Below are 19075 nucleotides of genomic sequence, written 5' to 3' on the forward strand. Positions count from 1 at the left end.
CCTTTTGGGGGATGGGGCAGGAGGTGGATGAAGGGAAGAGGGAGAAGTCTGAGGTCACTTCCTACAGATGTTCAGTGCGCTGAGCCCTCTCTACAGGCTTCTTTCTCAGGCCTGGCTGCAGGACCTGAAACCAGCTTCTCCATGCAATTTGGAGCTGCCTTGCAGGAGACCATCTCTTTTGTCTTAGGGCAGCTTCCCTCTGCGGAGAGGCATCTCCTCAGAGTTGGCACGTTGTACCCAAAGAGCGTGCTTTCCCTAGCGGCTGTGTGCATTGGCAGCAAACCGAGATACTGTAACTTGAGACTGGCTTGCATTTTTGGTCAATCAGGTCACTGGAGGGTGAACTGGGGATTTTCTATGCAGCTTCTTCTCCCGTCTTTGCAGTGGTTTTTATTGGCTGGTGACTTCGAAAGGGTTAGGTATTAAAAGAAGGTCAGAAACCCAGTTGTATGTTTCCTAACTCATATGAGTCTGTTCCAGGTCCCATGGTATACTATTGTTTGGGACAATAATAGACGGTTTGGTTGGGATGGGTGGCCTCAGCATGGGCACTGAGTCATTTATTGCTTTGCTCTTGCTGGAACCAAGAGTCCTGCATTTCCCCCATTGTGTTGTCACATCACTGGGTTTATGAAAATATAGCCAAGGGGCTGAGGAGGGACATTTGTCTCCCTTCTTTGCATTAACCTTAACCAGAAACTTTGTGGATTATAGCACCTCCCTGAGCTGGAAGTCCTGCCTGCCCGGTTTCTAGTGCCTCTCACAGGAATCGCTTACCACTCCTTTCTACTCTACTTCCACCCCATATTTATATGAATGAGAGAGGGCAGTAGAGACTGTCTTTGAGATTCCTTTGCACGTTATTCTGAGATCATTAGCTTCTTTATCAGGAGAGTCCTCTTGGAGACCAATGACCACTTTCCAGGGGTCATCAACTTGAGAAGCAGAGCTATCCGTCAGTGTGGCTACAGCCATTTCTCTATTTGTATTAGTCTGAAGGGGTAAAGGTGCCTTATCTCCTACACTGGGACTTGTTCTTGGCAGTTCGACAATGGTCTTACCTTTCACATTGCCCTTTTGTGCTGACCAGAACTCCCAGCCTTTTTATTTTATTTTTTGCACACTTTAGTTACAGTTGTAAATTCATGAGGATGTTGACCATTAAGATGAACTATCACTGCAGCCTTCTGCTTGTAGGAAGTGGAAGTCCATAGAACTGGCTTACCATCTTGATTTGAAATCATCTCTCTGTGATCTAACATGATCTAACTTTCCAGATCATGACAGTGTTGCTTTGAAAGAAGTTCTGTGGTTCAAATGGGCCAATGCATGAAATATAGACCTAGATTTAAGTACGAGAGAAAGTAACTTGAAGCCTTTTTTTCCCTTTCCTTGAGTTTATTTGCCTTTTATTGAACTTTAACTGTATGATCTCCCTTTATCTAAAAAATATCCTTGTGACAATGAAATATTTGTAGGTGAAATGACTTGTCTGGGATTAGGTGTATAATTCTTCTGCGTGTGTGTATGTGTGTACATGTGTGTGGAAGATGAAATAAAAACGGGTAGTATTGATAAATGTTGAGTAGAGTTTCTCTCTACTTTTATGTATGTTTGAAAATTGCCAAATAAAAAATGTAAAACTCTATGAGGGATATAGACACCACCTATGAACAGACCTCTTTTAAAAGTGAATTGAGTAAGTGACTTATCCAGTGTGTCTACACTAATGGTGTAAGTGAAATCTGAACCCATGGATTTTGATCAACAAGTTGTCAACAGTGCATGCCCCCTTCTCTCTTTTTTCTTTGTCTTTAGAATCCTATCTTTCAATTTGGAGAACTGTTCTTTTATCCTCTCCATGTGGACCAGAAGGTTTATTCTTGGTTTACTTTTACTTTAAAAAATATATTTCAGTAAGCCTCTATGTAACAAATTAAACTTCTGTTATATGCAAAGTTGCCCATTAGGTTGAGTCAGGGTTACACATAAACAGAGAAGGAAGCCAGGTTGTCACTTAACCCATTTGCTGCATATGGAAGGAAGCCTCACTTGACTGAGTGCCAGGAAAGGAAAAGATTATAGTTGATTCTGTAAATGGCTGTTAATTATGTTCTTACAGGGGTAGCTGTATGAAACCCTGGGTTTCTTGGAATGGTTTTAAGTTTTTAATCACTCCTAAAATCTTTTAAAGTAAGAAAGGAAAAGTCCCATTTGTTTCTTTCTCAGCTCTGAAAATGTTGGTTTTCCTGGATATCTGATCCATTTCTGTTTGCAGTGGGATGGAGAGAAAGGCCCTGAACTTTAAGAGTTAGAAGAGTGGCTTCTAGCCACTCTTCTAGGTAGTCCCTCATGGCCTTGTGACTTTAGGTCAAGCTCTTGATCTCTCAGGGCCTTGATTTCTTCATATGTGAAATGGGGACCTTGTGATACCTTTCCAGGCCCCTCAGCAGTTTTATGTTTAGAGGATATTTTGGAGTAGTGTCTGTAAAGAGTCTTGGCAAACTGTAAAGCATTTCTCAGGTATAAGGCATATTACTTACTCTTGGTATTTCTTTCATGCTGCTATTGAGTGTGACCATACCCAGCACACATGACTGGTATCATAATCTGATGGGGTTGGGCCCAGTTCAATGGTCATGCAAAACTGGGACATGCACCTTGGATTTCTTGTCCTTGGCTGTATCCCTCATCTCCTAACCCTAGGATCCCGGATGCTCCAGTCTTCCCATGATCATTGATTGAGAATGGTGAGAGAATAAACTTGTGAGGTCAGTAAGGCCAGATGTCTTGAACTTCTTGCGGAACAAAAGCCACCTAGTGTTTAGATTCTGTGGACCATTGTTGGTAAGAGCCATTCAGTTTCAAATAACTGAAAAGAATGGTATGAAAAGACACATGAAACACCCTGGAAGGGTTCTTGGAAACTGAACAGCTCTTAACTTTGAGTAACATGTAAGTGAATGGAAACCCTTGTTTTACATTTCACTTGAAACATCTATGAGGTGGTTCAGGGTTAGGCCACAATGAAAAATGAGCAGATGTTTCCCCGCATTCAAAATGCCACTAGCTTATTCTTCTGCAGATTCAGGGAAAGCTACCTGCTCACTTCTGTCTAAATACTGTGCAATATTGTAATGGTTATTTAATCACCAGCTTCTGCACAACTGTCCTTTCAGAGGTCTAGGGGAACTCCTATAAATACTAACTGAGATTTGGGGTCCCAAGGAATAATCAGTGGGCAAGAAATCTAATATAATTGCAATATATTTATGTCCTCATTTTCCAGTGTGTTTAGAATCTCCACTGTGTTGGCATAGTGTTTCTCCAGGACAGATTCTCAGCGTTTTGAAACAAATATGTTATTTGAATTTAAGATATTATAATTATTAGCACAAAGGAGATTTCAGTATTTTTCCATAAAATATAATTAGTTAATGTCTGTGGAGGTATTGATTAACTTCCAGACACTGAGTCTAAAATTAGAAATATTTTGTACCTAATGTAAAAATATTATAATAGGTAATGAAGTAAAGTATTTTAAGAGTAAAGAGGTATCTGCTTAGGCTAAGTCACGTCAGATTTTCCACCTGTGTAATGATGTTATTATTGTTTTTGATGAGTATAATCAACAGAACTGCTACAATCTGCAGACAACATAAAGGGAATTTTTGAATTAGTATTTTCTATGATGGGTTTATTTTCTATTTAATATACACTTTTGAACATGATCAGTCATCATTTAAGTGCAATGCTCACACAACTGAAAAAGGCAATCTTTGCCAACTGTTCACTTACTTATAGAGGGGAGTTTGACTTTTTTTTTTTTTTTAAACTACAGTTCCACACTTTATAGGATAAAGTTCTGACTTTTATATCTAAATCCTTTGACTCCAAGGACAATGCTGATGCTGTGTCTTCTCTGGAGCTGATCAAGTCCAAATGCAGGTGTCCTAAGTGGACGGGGATGGTTTCCCTCAGCTGGAATGTGAGCCCTTTTTTTCAGAGATCTAGCACTTGAGTCTCACAGCCAGAGGGGCAGAGCCAGGCACCTCTGACGGGGCCCCAACAGCACGTGGACTGGGCTTGTGGAGGTGGCACTGAGGTGGAAAGGCAAAAGTAATTCTAGCTGCTTTCCTGGGAGAGAACAAGCGAGAACCCAGAAATGCCTGCCCCCTGACAGGAAGCAGAAACCTACGTGGAGAATTGTCAGCTCAGCAGTCCTGTCCAGACCGCACTGTCAGGGCATGTGGAGTTATGGGAGCCAGAATCAAGGAACTTCTTTTTCAGGCTTTCTGCTGTCATCCTTGGCTGTCACTTCACACTGGCATCCCACTGTCCTAGCTTTCATGTTGAGAAGATTCTGGGGGCCTCCTAGTCAGTCTCATCCGTCAGTTCCCGTTGCAGCAGAACCACTGCTTGTCCATTTGGCCTGACCTGTATTTTCCACATGTGTTGTCCTGGCCAATTTCCGCCATCAGTAAGGTCCTTTTCATCAAGTCATAAATCTAATGGAGGGAACAAACACGCACAACAAAACCCACACAGTTCAAGTTCATGAATTCGTGTTGGATGGGGGTGAAGGGAGGAAAGTTGCTTCAAATTTGGAAAAATTTAATTCACTCAACATTTGTTGATTGACTCGTGTGTTTAGCCGTGTGCTGGGAGCTGAGGCGGCCACAGTTGTTTCTTCTCTCAGAAGCGATACTCCCTGGTGAACTGGAGAGCCCTTTTCTGTAAAGTAAAACTGATTTCTACTCTAAGGGAAGACATTTCTGGACCTGCCGCTTAGCTGTTCTTGGAGGTGTAGAGTGGGGATGGATGGGGAGCAGCCATGAGTTTCTTAGTGACTCATTTGATGATTACTCTGTTGTGTGACGGGCTGGATGTTATGTAATCAACACTCTATCCCCTCCCCCAATTTCTTCCCCCTAACAATCTGGGATTTTCCATCATTCTGTCAACCTTTCTGGAGACATGTTGATTTTTTCCACTAGATTTTTTTGGGCATGTCCAGGGCAACCCAAACTCACCGCTCCCTGGAACTTCAGATTCCTCATCATTGGCAAGGCCTGGAAGAGCAGCTGGGGAGCCCTTCTGTTCTTCCAGGGCACAGCTTGGACTCTAGCAGTTTCCTGACAGCATCGCTAAAAGCAACCAGGAGAGAAAGTACCTCCTTTCCTTCTTTTATGCAGTGTAATTTCCACTTAGTTCGACATTCAGAGGCAATATGTTTGCTCGTTTTTTCGGAAATTTATCCTATGTTTTAATTTCATTCAGCCCATAACACATTCTTTATGTCCAGGGAATGTTTTTTAACCAACCAAAGTTTAGAAACAGCCAGTTGAAGAATTTCTGCAGTAGCCTTACCTGGAACTTAGTCACTTTATAAGTCAGTTTCATGGGATACACTGAAGATTCAGGTTTCTAGAAATCACTTCGGTAAAGTGTATCACTGTCAAAAGGTGACAGGAAAGCTAATGGGGATTCTCAGCTCATGTCTTTGCTTATTCACTTTTTGTGGGAAATTGTGCCTGAGGTGAATTCAGAAGATGTTTAAGTTCAGCTATATTTATGTACCATCACCGTGAACATGGTCCGCAAATACAGGAGGATCTGGATGGACATAGCAGAGATTAAGGTGCATGTGGGTATAGCAAATGATGATACATTTGCAAATCTACAGGCTGTAATGCCTCACTCTTCTTCACTACTGACACTAACCAAGCTTTATAGATTTTTCAGCCTGTATGCACTTCAAATTGGCTCACTTATGTTGTCTGCCTTGCCACTTTTGTAGTCAAAGCCACCATCGTCTCTCACCAGGACTGCTGTAGTAACTTTCTAAAATGTCTTGCTCATCCATTCATACTGCCCTCCTAAACCACTCTTTACAGAACAGGTAAGGGGATCTTAAAACAAAATGATCTTGTTTTTAGTTGATGCTGATATCACTGCTCTGAGGACTACACTTTGAGAACCCCTGATCTGGATGGAGTATTCTCTTCTCCCTAAATTCTCAGGCATCCTTCGCATCTCAGGTCAAATGTCTGTCTTCTAAGGGAGGCCTTTCCTGTTTCCCTCAGACATCCAGGAATTCCTGTTGCACATTAACGTTGCATCATGTACTTCTTCTTGGAAGCCCTTATTGACATTGTATTTGAACACTTAACTGTGTAGATAGATTTGTAGTGGCTGAATCTACTGCAAGAATCAGAGAGCTAGCTCCTGTGGAGACTATTTCTGTATTGTTCATTGTTGTTTCTTTGACTCCTTGCACAAAGCAAGTGCTAGATAACCATTTGTTGAATGAATGAATGAATATTGTTATTTCCTTTTCATAGGTAACTTAAAGCATGTGGTAACGTTAATATTCTCGGTAAATGTGAAAGACAAGCAGGGACTGTGTATAAATTAGTAGAGGTGTTCAGAAAGAGTAAACATATTTGTTTGTCAGTGATGCAGGACACTTTAGGCCTAGCACAATGTGGAAAGCCCCTTAAATTTTGGCCTGCTCATGCCAGCACAGAGGCTCATGCCTATAATTCCAGCACTTTGGGAGGCTGAGACAGGTGGATCACCTGAGGTCAGGAGCTTGAGACCAGACTGGCCAACATGGTGAAACCCCGTCTCTACTAAACATACAAAAACTAGCCGGGCGTGGTGGCACATGCCTGTAGTCCCAATTACTCGGGATGCTGAGGCAGGAGAATGGCTTGAACCCAGGAGGCAGAGGTTGCAGTGAGCTGAGGTCACGCCACTGCACTCCAGTCTGGGCAACAGAACGAGACTCCGTCTCAAAAAAAAAAAAGAAAAAATGTCCTGCTGTGGTGCTCTGGTGAGGATGCTAGCACAGTTGTTTCTCAGCTTGCCTTCTTACAGCCCATTTGTGATGTTTTATGAGTGGTTCATTACCTATGTAATTTTTGTTATTCATATGCAATTTTTTTCCTGCAGATATGGAATGTGCAGATGTCCCACTATTAACTCCGAGCAGCAAAGAAATGATGTCTCAAGCATTAAAAGCTACTTTCAGTGGTTTCACTAAAGAACAGCAACGACTGGGGATCCCCAAAGGTATGATTTTGTAGTTGGAAAAAGAGTGATTGGGGTCAGACCCTTTGGGAAGACTCATTTTCTCACCTGGAATGTGTGAGGCAGACGTTACACTAAACACATTGGAGTCGGCAGCTATGGGCCACGGCTGCCATCTGTTAGGGCAATCATGACGCACATACTGAGGCTGCCCCATCTCCTGGGCTTGTCCCTGCCATCTTGGTATGAGGACAGTGGTCCTCAAACTTGCCTGCTTACTGAAATCACTTGTGGATCTCTCGGAGCAGCTCTGGCGTTGGGCAGTACACCTGCTGTCATCTGAACGCCTAAGCGTCATTGGCTGGTAGAGCCAGGTTAAACCTCAGGTCATGTATGAAGATTGCATGTTATCAGTATTCCAGTGCTACTCAAGGCATGGCTTACCATAAGTACAGACTTTGCAGAGTATCTGGTATAATACAGGCACCTAATAATGTTATTACCAAGTGCCATTTGAATGACTTACTACTACTAATTGCTACAATTATTACCACTATAATTGGCTAAGATAAAAAATAATTGAGAATAATAGTCTCAAGTATATTATAAGTTAAGAGCAGGGAGAGGCATGAGCAATCTCTTGTTATTATTGCTATTAAAGAAGCCATTTGTTCTCTTGTTCAGGGCTTTAAAAAAGCCCAATGGGAATAAGGCAGTGAAAGAGGAGATTCATGGAAATCTTTGCCTGCAGGGGCGGAGAATACTCACGTGGTACTTTTTGGCTGGCAGTAGTGACCTCCGAGCTGGTGAATAGAGAAGGCAGAGATGTTGAATGTGGAGGGGAGGGTTATGGAAGGCACTCGATGTGCAGGCTGGGCCGGTGCCGCCTCATTCGATGAATAAAGAGAGCATCCTCAGCTAAGTTCAGCTCCTTCAGTGTCCTCTCTGAGGCTTGGATAGGAGTGAAAAGCCTGACCTGCTGGATCTTCATCTGACCTCTTTCCTCAGACCCCCGGCAGTGGACAGAAACCCATGTTCGGGACTGGGTGATGTGGGCTGTAAATGAATTCAGCCTGAAAGGTGTAGACTTCCAGAAGTTCTGTATGAACGGAGCAGCCCTCTGCGCCTTGGGTAAAGACTGCTTTCTCGAGCTGGCCCCAGACTTCGTTGGGGACATCTTATGGGAACATCTAGAGATCCTGCAGAAAGGTAAATATGTGGAAACAGGGAGAGGTGGAGGTTATGTGGGGTTGCTGTGAGAGTAGGTAGGGGACTCACCCAATGGTGGGACGTCGATGCCTTTCTCTGTGGGCGTCCTATTGTAGGACGTATGTGGGGACGTGCCTGGTACACTGCTCAGCATATAGCAGGTACTCTTAGATGAGTGTTAATTTCTTTTTCTTCTACATATTGGGGGTCCAGATATTAATCTTCTGCAAGATTGTACCTCTGAAGCTTCTTGGATTGCAACATTCTAATCCAGGTCCTTATCTCAAACCCATGCCCTGTTTGAACAAGCAGTGCCCACAGCCAACCCAAGAATAGTTTGTGTGTGTGTGTGTGTTTTTCTGCAATCTTAATACATACTGCCTTGATGCATGGCCACATACTACCTGATCACATCCCAGGAAAGCTTAGCTTCTGAGAGCGTATTAATAAGACAGATTTCTCTGCCCACTAACTGGATTGGAATTGCAGTAGTGCATCATACCTTTTACATCTGGAGCAGGAACTGGGGTTATATCAGGACGCTGTGTTGCAACCTTGTAATGACATGGCCTCCCCTAACAGCCTCTTCCAACCTTTTTGGACCAAGTGACTCATGTACCACAGTCCTGGCTGAGTATAGAAACAGCAGCAGGCGGCAAACTTGGGTGTTTTTGCGCTTATTTTTCTGATTTTTTCTTAAAATAAATTGCAGTTACCAGCAGTCAGCAGTGCCCTCCAGCTGACTGTAAGCCTAGAAGCCCATTGCCCTCTCTAACCCAGGCCCACCCTTTCCCTGTGGTCACCAGCTCTAACTCTTGGCACAGACGCTGGGGGAGGGGAGCAAAACTCAGGATTAGCACTTTTACCCCACATAATACCTTCCTTTGTTTAAGAATATATTCCACTCTACAGTGCTCAAGAGAGACCCAAACTAGATTTCTCTGTGCTCAAAAGTGTTATCTTTGTTCCTTCTCTTCACCTTCTGTTAAAAAATAAGACATAAAGGAACACAGGAAAGAACTAGGTGAGTCTCTCTGTGGCTGCTTTTACCGAGGGTGGCAGGCAGTTGCACAGGCTTCCCCAAAGCACTGGTGTGTTCTCCGTGCACAGACACCCACCCATAGGTGTTGACATAAGCAGCCTGTTTATAGAGGGAAACGATATGGCAGGCTCCTAACAGATCTGATTGGACTGTTGACTTCTAAACACAATAGCAGATTCCATCAGACTGTGTAACCCAATATATTCTACTAAGAGGCTGTTTTCCTCCATTTATCACAGTGGAGCTGCCAGGTGTTTTGGGCTATCTAAGCCTGTCTCTGATCGTAGTTACAATTAATATCTCTATTGTGTCTCCTTGTTTCCAAAGTGCTTTCAAATACATTTTCTCTTTGGATTATCAAAATCACCGTGTGAGATAGTAAGGACAAGTCCTGTTATTGTCCTTGTCTGTAAAATGAAGCTCAGGCTAGCAATGTCTTCAGTGTCACTCATCTCCTTAAACTTCATTTTATTTCAACTTTCAATACATGTTTATTTTATTTTATTTATTTATTTTTTGAGACAGAGTCTCGCTCTGTCACCAGGCTGGAGTGCAGTCACGCGATCTCAGCTCACTGCAACCTGCGCCTCCCGGGTTCAAGCGATTCTCCTGCCTCACCCTCCCGAGTAGCTGGGACTACAAGTGTGTGCCACCACACCCGGCTACGTTTTGTATTTTTAGTAGAGTTGGGGCTTCACCATGTTGGCCAGGATGGTCTTGATCTCTTGACCTCGTGATCTGCCCGCCTTGGCCTCCCAAAACATTGGGATTACAGGTGTGAGCCACCATGCCTGGCCTCAATATATTTTTATTTAACTTAAAATTTAACATCCTATCCTGTGCTTTTTGTATAATAATGTGGACTCACAGGGGCCTTTTGGCTCCTAAGACTGGTTTAGCCTCGTTTAGGGTAAAGGAAGAATGTAAGAAAATTTAAGAGAATTAGGATATAAGTTAGTATGTTTGAGAGCAAAAGCCTTATCATCCCACCCAATATTCTGTTGAGAGAGGCAGAAAGAATTCTCCCTCTTCAGGTTCAGTTACTTGACGAGATGAGCATGATGTTTGTGCTGAGACTACAGCTTTTGTTCTGTAATTAAACTAAAGCAACACAGCACCAAAAAAACATAGCTGTTTGGGGTGGGGTGGAAGGCCAAAGGTACGGGGATGTTTCAATCTGATAAACTGCTAAAGCAAAGTTTAATCATTTTATCTCAACTGGGAACTGTTTTTTCTGTGCAGGCATAAACTTGTTTTCTCATCAGACTTTGCTCCTAACAAGCTATCAAATACCTGAGGAAAAACCCAAACCCATACTCTCTTAAGTCAGATTCTTATGGTGAAATATAATCAGACTACTCCATACAAGAATTGGAGGCCATGGCATTTGTTCCAGGGTAATTAGAGGATCCCAGGCTCACTGCAGTGTCGTGCAGAGCTTTCTGTCCGCAGGTGCACTTCGTCTCCCTTCCTCTCCTTTTCCTAGGGGAGTTGGCATCTGGGCAGGAGCTTGGTTGGGTTGCTCTTCTCTCCCTTTACACAAGCCCAGTCACATTTCACCAAATGGAGTCACCTTACCAGTGTCCTGCTTCTTGTCTGGGCCTGAACTTGAAACCTGAGGGCAATGGGAAAAATACAAAACAAAAACCAGACATCTGTTAGAGGAAATGGAGAACATAAAATCTACTGCCTAAAGACTGCCATATATTTTTGAAAAGTTTTGAAATTGACCAGTTTGGGGGTTGGGGATTGATCCTGCTAACCTGTGATGTACTCAAGCCTTTGGCTCTAGTGTGGTCGACATACACGCAGTACGAATGCATTGAGAATGAACGCTGAATGCCTTCTCAGCCCTTAGAGATTACTCATGGATTCTCTTTCCAAGATACTAAATCCCATTTTGCAGCTACTGAAATAATAACTTTAGTCATATTTTTTTGATCTCATGTTTAGACAAGGTCACAGTCAGGATAGACTCAGATACCAACTCAGTTAATGAGTATGCAGATTTCTTAGAAAAGGGGTTGAGATCATTGTGTCTTTGCATCCAAGATCCTTTTAGGCCAAGCATGACTTGAATATTGACCTCGTTGTTCATTCCCTATCTGTTCATTACAGAGGATGTGAAACCATATCAAGTTAATGGAGTCAACCCAACCTATCCAGAATCCCGCTATACCTCGGATTACTTCATTAGTAAGTTCATTTCTACTCCTTTATAGGAAACTAGGAAAAGACGCCTATCTCCATCGATCTCAGGCTCCTTCATAGTAATTCTATCAAAAATAATATCTTCTTAGTTGTAGACTCTTCTTTGTTACTTTCTTTTATTATTTTCCACAAAGCACCAAGTTTCAACCTATATACATGTTTCATTAACCTACCAAGTTCCTACACACTAAGATCCCTCTCTGATACCTTCAACCTGAAAGTCATGCAGAGAGACTGCAACTGGACCCCCTAAACTTTTGTTCTGATTTGGTACTGTTCACTATGATGGCCAAAAGAGGGTTGGGTTAGGAATTTGATCTTGGCCTTTGTTGTTTCCTTTTTACTAGTGGAGATGACAGCATTTCCTCTAAAATCCTTCTTTAAGAGTGTGCTATGCAGCTTCAAATTCTATTAGAGGAAATACAGCCTTCTCCTTTTTCGTGTAAGATACCCCACCATACTGAAGAGATAGCCTGAGGGAAAGAATAGCTGTAGGCCTGTTGCACTAATGTAAGCTCTGAGATATAGGACCATCTTATCTGATGGCTCTGCTTTTAAAGGGAATATTAAACAGGTTTTATTTTTTAATTTTATCTTTTTACGTGATTACAGTTTTTATTCCAGTAACACAATGATGTTAACTACCCTGTGTCAAGAGCTTATTGTGTGGGGAATGTTGTGGGCATTTTACCTCTATCCTCATTTCATCTTCATTGCAGTGCTCCGGGAAAGATCGCAATCTCCCCCATTTTATAGATGAGAATGTGAAGTCAGGAAGTCAATTATCTTGTCAAGGGCCATAGCTATTTAGTAGTGGACAAGGTTAAAAACCCAAGCCTTTCTGATTTAAAGTATTTTCCCTTTATTCTCTAAGGAGCTTGTTCCACGTCATACGGCCTCTGTAGGCGGTGAAAAACTGCTTTTTTTAAGTACAAATCTCTCCTCTCTTTAATTGCAAACCCTTTGTTTCCAGGCTATGGTATCGAGCATGCCCAGTGTGTTCCACCATCCGAGTTCTCAGAGCCCAGCTTCATCACAGAGTCCTATCAGACGCTCCATCCCATCAGCTCGGAAGAGCTCCTCTCCCTCAAGTATGAGAACGACTACCCCTCAGTCATTCTCCGGGACCCTCTCCAGACAGACACCTTGCAGAACGACTACTTTGCTATCAAACAAGAAGTCGTCACCCCAGACAACATGTGCATGGGGAGAGCCAGTCGTGGTAGGTCACTTCTTCTCTAAAAGCTCTTGGGTTTACAAGAATTACCTGACTCTGTGAGTGTTTTCAGGTTCCATTTTTTTTTTTCTCATTTATTGGACATGTAGATTCCTCAGTTTCAGCCTTCCCATCTTAGAGTGTCCAGATACTAAGAACTTTCCATCGTGGTGTTTTAGCCAAGTCCATTATCATGGCAAAGGCCATGGGGTCCACAGTGAAATCAGAATCAGGCAATCTAAGAAATTAAATGTCTTACTTGGGCAAAATGTTTCCCTCAGTTAATAACTCTGGTTGAATTTGGTCACTTTGAAAGGTATGCTCTATTTTCCTTGAGGAGGACATAATCAAATAAAAATGGTTCAAGTGACCACCCTGGAAAACCCTTGAGCTTAGCATGTGTCCTGGTGCTCCTCCCAGAGGACTCCTGGGTCTGACCGTAGATACTGGCTTGGTACCTGGAATGACCTCTGCTGGCCAGCCTGGGATCTTTAGCCTCCTGTGACTTTTTTGGTTTGGGAAGACACAAGATGGTTAACCAACGGTTTGTTTGGAACCAGTCATCAGCAGTGTGGTGAAAGTGTGTATTTAGCTAGAGGACCAGGGAAGGAGGTGGCCAGGGGTTTCCAAAAGAAGGTAGTTTTGTTAACATGACTATTATAATAATGATAAAATGTTCACTGTCAGTGAAGAAAATGTTTCAAAATAGAGCTGGTTGTCATAGAGCAAAAAAGGTAAAATGCACCCAATCTTTAGGAACAGGACATAAACGCTCAGAGATACAACCTACCTAGTAAAGTGTCCAAATTGTTTTGTTTCTGAGAAAAATGCAGTCTATTGTAAGAAAGCGTTTGTCTATTTAGCAAGAGCTAGATGATTTCTAAAAAGGTGAAAAAGATGACTTTTCTGGTGGGTAAATGGGAAAGAATTATAAATGGGAAGAGGAACGGGAGAAAGCTGACAGGTGGGGCTTGGGTCGGATGGCAGGCTGGGGCTGGCCTGTGAGTGATTTCTGCTCAGTGACTGACCATATGTGGTACCTATTGTGAGGCGCTTGGAGGAGAGCCCAGTGGCACCTTTACTTTGAAGAATCGTGGGTCCTGCACAGTGTCATCTTCTTCGAGTATTCAGGCTCACACTTCCTCCCAGCAGGCCTAGGGATCACCAGCAAGCCCTGCAGAGGGAAAGTCCCTGCAAAATCAGAACCCCTAATCTTCCTTCTTAAGGCCCCAGGGTGTTTGTGTTTCAGACCGAAGGGGATGGGTGGGACCAGTCGGCCTTCCCCTTTCTGACTCTTTTTATTTTTGGGTGCGTGTCTATTTAAATACATACACATGAGTGTGTGTATATGTATTTCTCTTTTATCAGGGGGGTCACAGTATTAAAACGACTTTCTTCCTTGTGGGACTTTCTGTACATCTACACGGTGAGGCCAAGCCTGTGGGTTTGGGCTCGGCCATGTTGTAACTTTGGGTAGATCTCCCGTCACATTGTTTTGAAATTGCATCTGGCTTTGCATTTGTGTAATTGTCTCTTTTCCCTCTCCTTTCCTTCGTTCTTGGTTTTGGTCCCTGCCACCCCTCCAACCCCAAACTAATGACTATGGACCAAAAGTGACCCTTACAAAGAGACATGAGGTATTTCTTTCTGGCTCCACTCTTCTTCCCTCCCTCCAAGTTCAGGCCACAAAAACTTGAGGGGAAGACCATTTTGTGCAGGGCTGTTTTCTGCGTGTTAGAAGTGCTGCAAACAGGGCCTATGCAAAGGGCCAGTTGAATCTGAGATGCTGTGATTGGTCTAGACCGAAAGCATTACTGTTAACCGATTGTTATTTATACGAATCATAGTACAGTATTCACAGGCTGCATTACAGCATACAGAGTGCTTCTATGCCCCACTTATGTGGGCCCTAAGGACTGTCTTTGTACGAGTCTGCTCAGTGGGTGGCTGGGTGCTGTCCCATCTTCTGTATTGAGTGCTCTGAGGTCTGTTCGGTGGAGTCAGATAGCTTTGGAAGGAGTTTGCCGAGGCCCTTCTCAGAAAGTCTGGCTGGTGGACAGTTTAGAGAACACAGGTTTCCCTGCATGAGCACCGCAGCATAACTGAGTGTCTAATCCAGTTGGATTCTACCCATTTTTGGAGAAAATACCCGTAAATGAAGGTTCCCAGCACCAGGGTTGTGAAATCGAGCTAAAATGAAAGCTGCCTACTGCTGTAAACCACAACTCTCAACAGGATTGCATTTGCCTCATGTTTGGGGGGTTGCCAGAGACTGGTTCTGGCTTGGTTTAGCCCCCTTGCTTATTGGGAGTCCTTGGAAACTCTACTATCTTGCTTGTGAAAATTGTGATCTCCTTCTTCTCCAAGTATAAAATTGACTGATAGAGATGGAATCATTTCAGAGAGACTTTAGCATAAATACTATCAACTTGGTGGGGTGTTGATGAAAATATAAATTCTCCTTCTTAGGCTTTTGGTATGTTTGTCTCAAAGAGAAAATAAATGGCCATGAAGATCAGTAGCTGGTATGAACAAATACCTTTTTATGAGATGCCACAAAATTTCCTGTTCTGCTAAAACAAGGCTTTGACATTCTGGTTGTAGGCTGTTTCATTGAATCATTTAGTGTAAATTTCTTGAGAGAAAATTAGATTATTTCTAAAAAGGTGAAAAAGATGACTTTCTGCTGGGTAAATGGGGAAGAATTATAAAGAAATATGTATTCATTTTTAATAAGACTGAAGAGGTGCCCTTTTGATAGTGGACTGGGTGGGCCAGGCTGATAACTCCATGAAGCTCTTCAGTTTACTTTCCCGAGATAACCCTCCTGTGAATGGATGAGTGGAGGAAGGAATGAGATGAAACGGATGACACCACCTTTCTGTTTAAAGCAGTTCTGGAGGGGTCAGGAAGTAGAGAAAACCCAGAGCAGTGGATTTTACAGAAAGTACACACTCAACCAAATGCCTTTTATCCGGATCTTTAAACAATGTTGGGAGCAACATCTTTTCCTATATACTTACTTTAGGTTTGGGCATCTGTTCATGTTTGATTTTTATTGTTTTAAGCAATCTCCACTGTCATGGAGAGGAAAATACACTGGGAGCACACTAATATGAAATTGTATGAGGCAGCCTTATTCTGGGATTTGAAATTTATAGATCAATCACCCCTGAACAATTAAGAGTTGATTTACGGATATTTCTATGTAAATATTTGTCACATCCCTTTGCCTGTTGGCCTGTGCTGAATTGAGGTGACCATCTAGTCTCCCATGATTTAACTTAGGTTACTTGAAAAGTATCTGAAAGTTGCATATAAAAACCATTCCTGTGAGCCTTTTTAGCTCTTAGATGCGTTTGTTTTCCTCCAAAACATTTTTTTTTTTTTTTTTGCTAGCCTCCTTTTTAGTGGCATTTTTACCAATGGAAATTTCTCCAGGAGCTATTGTGCAATCATAGCAGCTGTTTATAACCTGGTTTGGGAAATTAATGAACTTGCATGATCTTGTGGTCAGTTAAGAATGCCTTAAGCAACTCACACAGTAAAGGATTTCTGACACTGCTGTGGACCTTAACTCTTTAATAAACCATTTAAGTATTGCCTATACTTTTCCAATGAAGTTTAAATTTCAATACATAATTTTACTTGGAGAGGATAAAGAATATGGTTTTCTGTTTAGAAGAGTAATAGTGTGTGTGATATTTTAAAATCTCTTGGGAAAAGCATCTTATACCATCTTACTCTATTTGAAAAGGCATAGGGTCAGTTCATGTATTTTATGTTAAAATAGTATTTGGGAAAAATGCTAAGAAAATAGCACTTTAGTTCCAAGGTCAGAAAAGGCTAATCTGCTCTTAGTCTAATGGGATTCTTTTTTCTTACGACCAAAATATTTTCCAAACTGGGCCTTTTGAAATCATCTCATTGGCTTGAGTTGGAGCGCGGAATTCAGCCTGACATTGCTCCGATTTCTTCATTTATTCACTGGGCCTACAACATCAGCCAGAAATCGTATCATAACATGTGTGATCCTCAGCTTCTAGATTTCTGGCTTTAGAACTCTTGAGGACCCAAGCATTACTCTGACAGATGTGAGCAGCGTTTGACTCTGACTCTCTGTACTTGGAGTTCTCAAACCAGGCAGCAGAGTGGCCGTGGACCCTCAGATGGTGGCCTGGTGCAGCCCCTTTCCCCAGAGTAAACCCATGACCCCTGAAGCTTCCGTTCCCACTCGCCTCTCCCTTCTTCTGTCCCTCCTGCAGATCTGATTAGCAATCTGTCCTCCATAAGAGGGTTTTTACAGTTTTTTTTTTCCCACTCCCTCCTCCCCTGTCCTCTTCCTACCTCCTCCTTTACCTCCAGGTAAACTCGGGGGCCAGGACTCTTTTGAAAGCATAGAGAGCTACGATAGTTGTGATCGCCTCACCCAGTCCTGGAGCAGCCAGTCATCTTTCAACAGCCTGCAGCGTGTTCCCTCCTATGACAGCTTCGACTCAGAGGACTATCCGGCCGCCCTGCCCAACCACAAGCCCAAGGGCACCTTCAAGGACTATGTGCGGGACCGTGCTGACCTCAACAAGGACAAGCCTGTCATTCCTGCTGCTGCCCTAGCTGGCTACACAGGTAGGCGCCCTCCCGCTGCTCAGGCCAACTCTGTCTGCACGTTTCTGTGGGTGGGATCCTTCCTGGAAGGCACTGTGCACCTCTGACCAGAGACGACGACAGACTCCCTTTTGCAGGGCAGCGGGGAGAAGTCTCTCTAAGAATTCTTTAGTCTCTCCAGCCACTCTGCTTGTGAATAGCCATTGATTTTTGGAAGCAAATAGTATCATTCTCTTCAAAGGGATCATTTCCAAGAATGGTAGGAAACTTATATTTTGGTGTTTTTCCATGTCTGGGGGAAGGGAACTGTGATGATTTGGCGTTCCTGGAAACTCTATCTAGTGGCCTGGCATCAGGGGATTTTTCCTGGTCTGCTCTTGGGAGGTCTTTCTCAATACAAAATCAGCAGTAGCATCTCTCAAAGGCACAACTGAATGGCCTCCACACTGGACTCTTCTGCAGCACCATTCTCCAGTGGGAGCAGTGTCCTCAGTGACACTATGCCCTGTCCAGATCCATCCCGGCCTATAGAGAAGACCCCTTCTCCCACTCGACTTTATCATCAGTATTCTTCCAGGAGCGGAAGCTGTAGTTATGACAGTGATGAGTGAAGAAAGGCCATAAAGAAAGGAAGATGTAGGTTGAGAGCTTGAGCTTTGACTGAGACTCTGGTAGTAGAGCAAAACAATTCTTTCTTCAAATGGGTTGTAGCACATCATGCTGCTTTACCAGAAAAACATGTGGAGAGTATAGCTGAGAAATAGCCAAGGAGTATTAATGTGTTAATCATCAGATCTCTCTAGTGTTTTCTAAAAATTAGAAAGTGTACCATGAGTAGAGCTTATTTTAAAGTAGCTTTGATTACTCAGATGTGGTCTAGGCCTTTATTCTCTTATAATTCTCTCCACTCTGGATGCGTTTTCATGTAGGGACCCTTTGTGTGGATGATGACAAACAGCAAGATCTGTGTTTCTATTGAGGTGTCTGTCTCATCTTTAGAGTATGCTGAATCCTCATTTTTGCATTCAGGGAAGCCTTAGGTCTTTTACGAAGAAAACCAGTGACCTTTGAAAACAACTCAAATGCTTGAAAACTTACTCCCCCTTCAGAGATCAGGAGTGTCTCTCTTATGTTGCATTCCACATAGCTCCCAGTGCAGTTCATTGCATGAGTAGTGCTCAGGAATTATGTCTACATGTTGGGGTAGCAACAAGGTCAAGGCCAGGAATGGAACTCAAAGGCCCTTACTTTATTCTTTCTACAATACCCCGGTGGTCTTGCTTGAACATGGCTAGCATGTAGGAACTTACTACTTTTCAAGGGAGTCCTTTCCCATCTCTGGAAGGAGATTATTAGGAAGTATATTCATTTCCATTAGAAACATCTGGGGTGAGGAAAAGTATATTAAGTCACTCTCAGGATGTACAAGAGTGCCAGCTCATGCAGTTATACTTGTTAGGGGTTAAAGAACTAGACTGCAGTTGAATATAGTGATAAAGGAAGGGAGACGTGCTGCTTAATTGGGAAGAGAAAGGAAAGGCAGAGGTAGCTCTAAAATGACTTTGTGGCCTTGTGAGGTAGACTTTATCTCTAACTGCCAGTGCTTGCTTCTGTTTTTGTGGTGCAGGGGAAACTATGCTCTAGGTCTGAGTTATGTCTGGATAGATTGATAGTTGCCTGCCCACCCTCTCCTCTGCCCGCCCTTCCTTCCTTCCTTCCTTCCTTCCTTCCTTCCTTCCTTCCTTCCTTCCTTCCTT

The 19075-nt window shown here is 43.0% G+C and overlaps 1 protein-coding gene across 3 annotated transcripts in view; it reads left to right on the plus strand.

Annotated features, from left to right (window-relative positions):
- The window catches only part of ETS1 (v-ets avian erythroblastosis virus E26 oncogene homolog 1), a 127936-nt gene that overhangs the window by 89222 nt on the left and 19639 nt on the right, over positions 1-19075 (plus strand). For 2 of the 3 annotated variants that reach the window (XM_011965435.1, XM_011965436.1), the window contains 5 exons: positions 6958-7077; positions 8044-8244; positions 11405-11482; positions 12471-12719; positions 17079-17339. In XM_011965435.1, coding sequence (XP_011820825.1) covers positions 6958-7077; positions 8044-8244; positions 11405-11482; positions 12471-12719; positions 17079-17339 — 909 coding nt within the window. The remainder of the gene's footprint in view (positions 1-6957; positions 7078-8043; positions 8245-11404; positions 11483-12470; positions 12720-17078; positions 17340-19075) is intronic. The other variant, XM_011965437.1, reaches the window with a different exon arrangement.

This window comes from Mandrillus leucophaeus, unplaced genomic scaffold (assembly GCF_000951045.1).
Source record: "Mandrillus leucophaeus isolate KB7577 unplaced genomic scaffold, Mleu.le_1.0 Scaffold724, whole genome shotgun sequence".
Lineage (NCBI taxonomy): Eukaryota > Metazoa > Chordata > Mammalia > Primates > Cercopithecidae > Mandrillus > Mandrillus leucophaeus.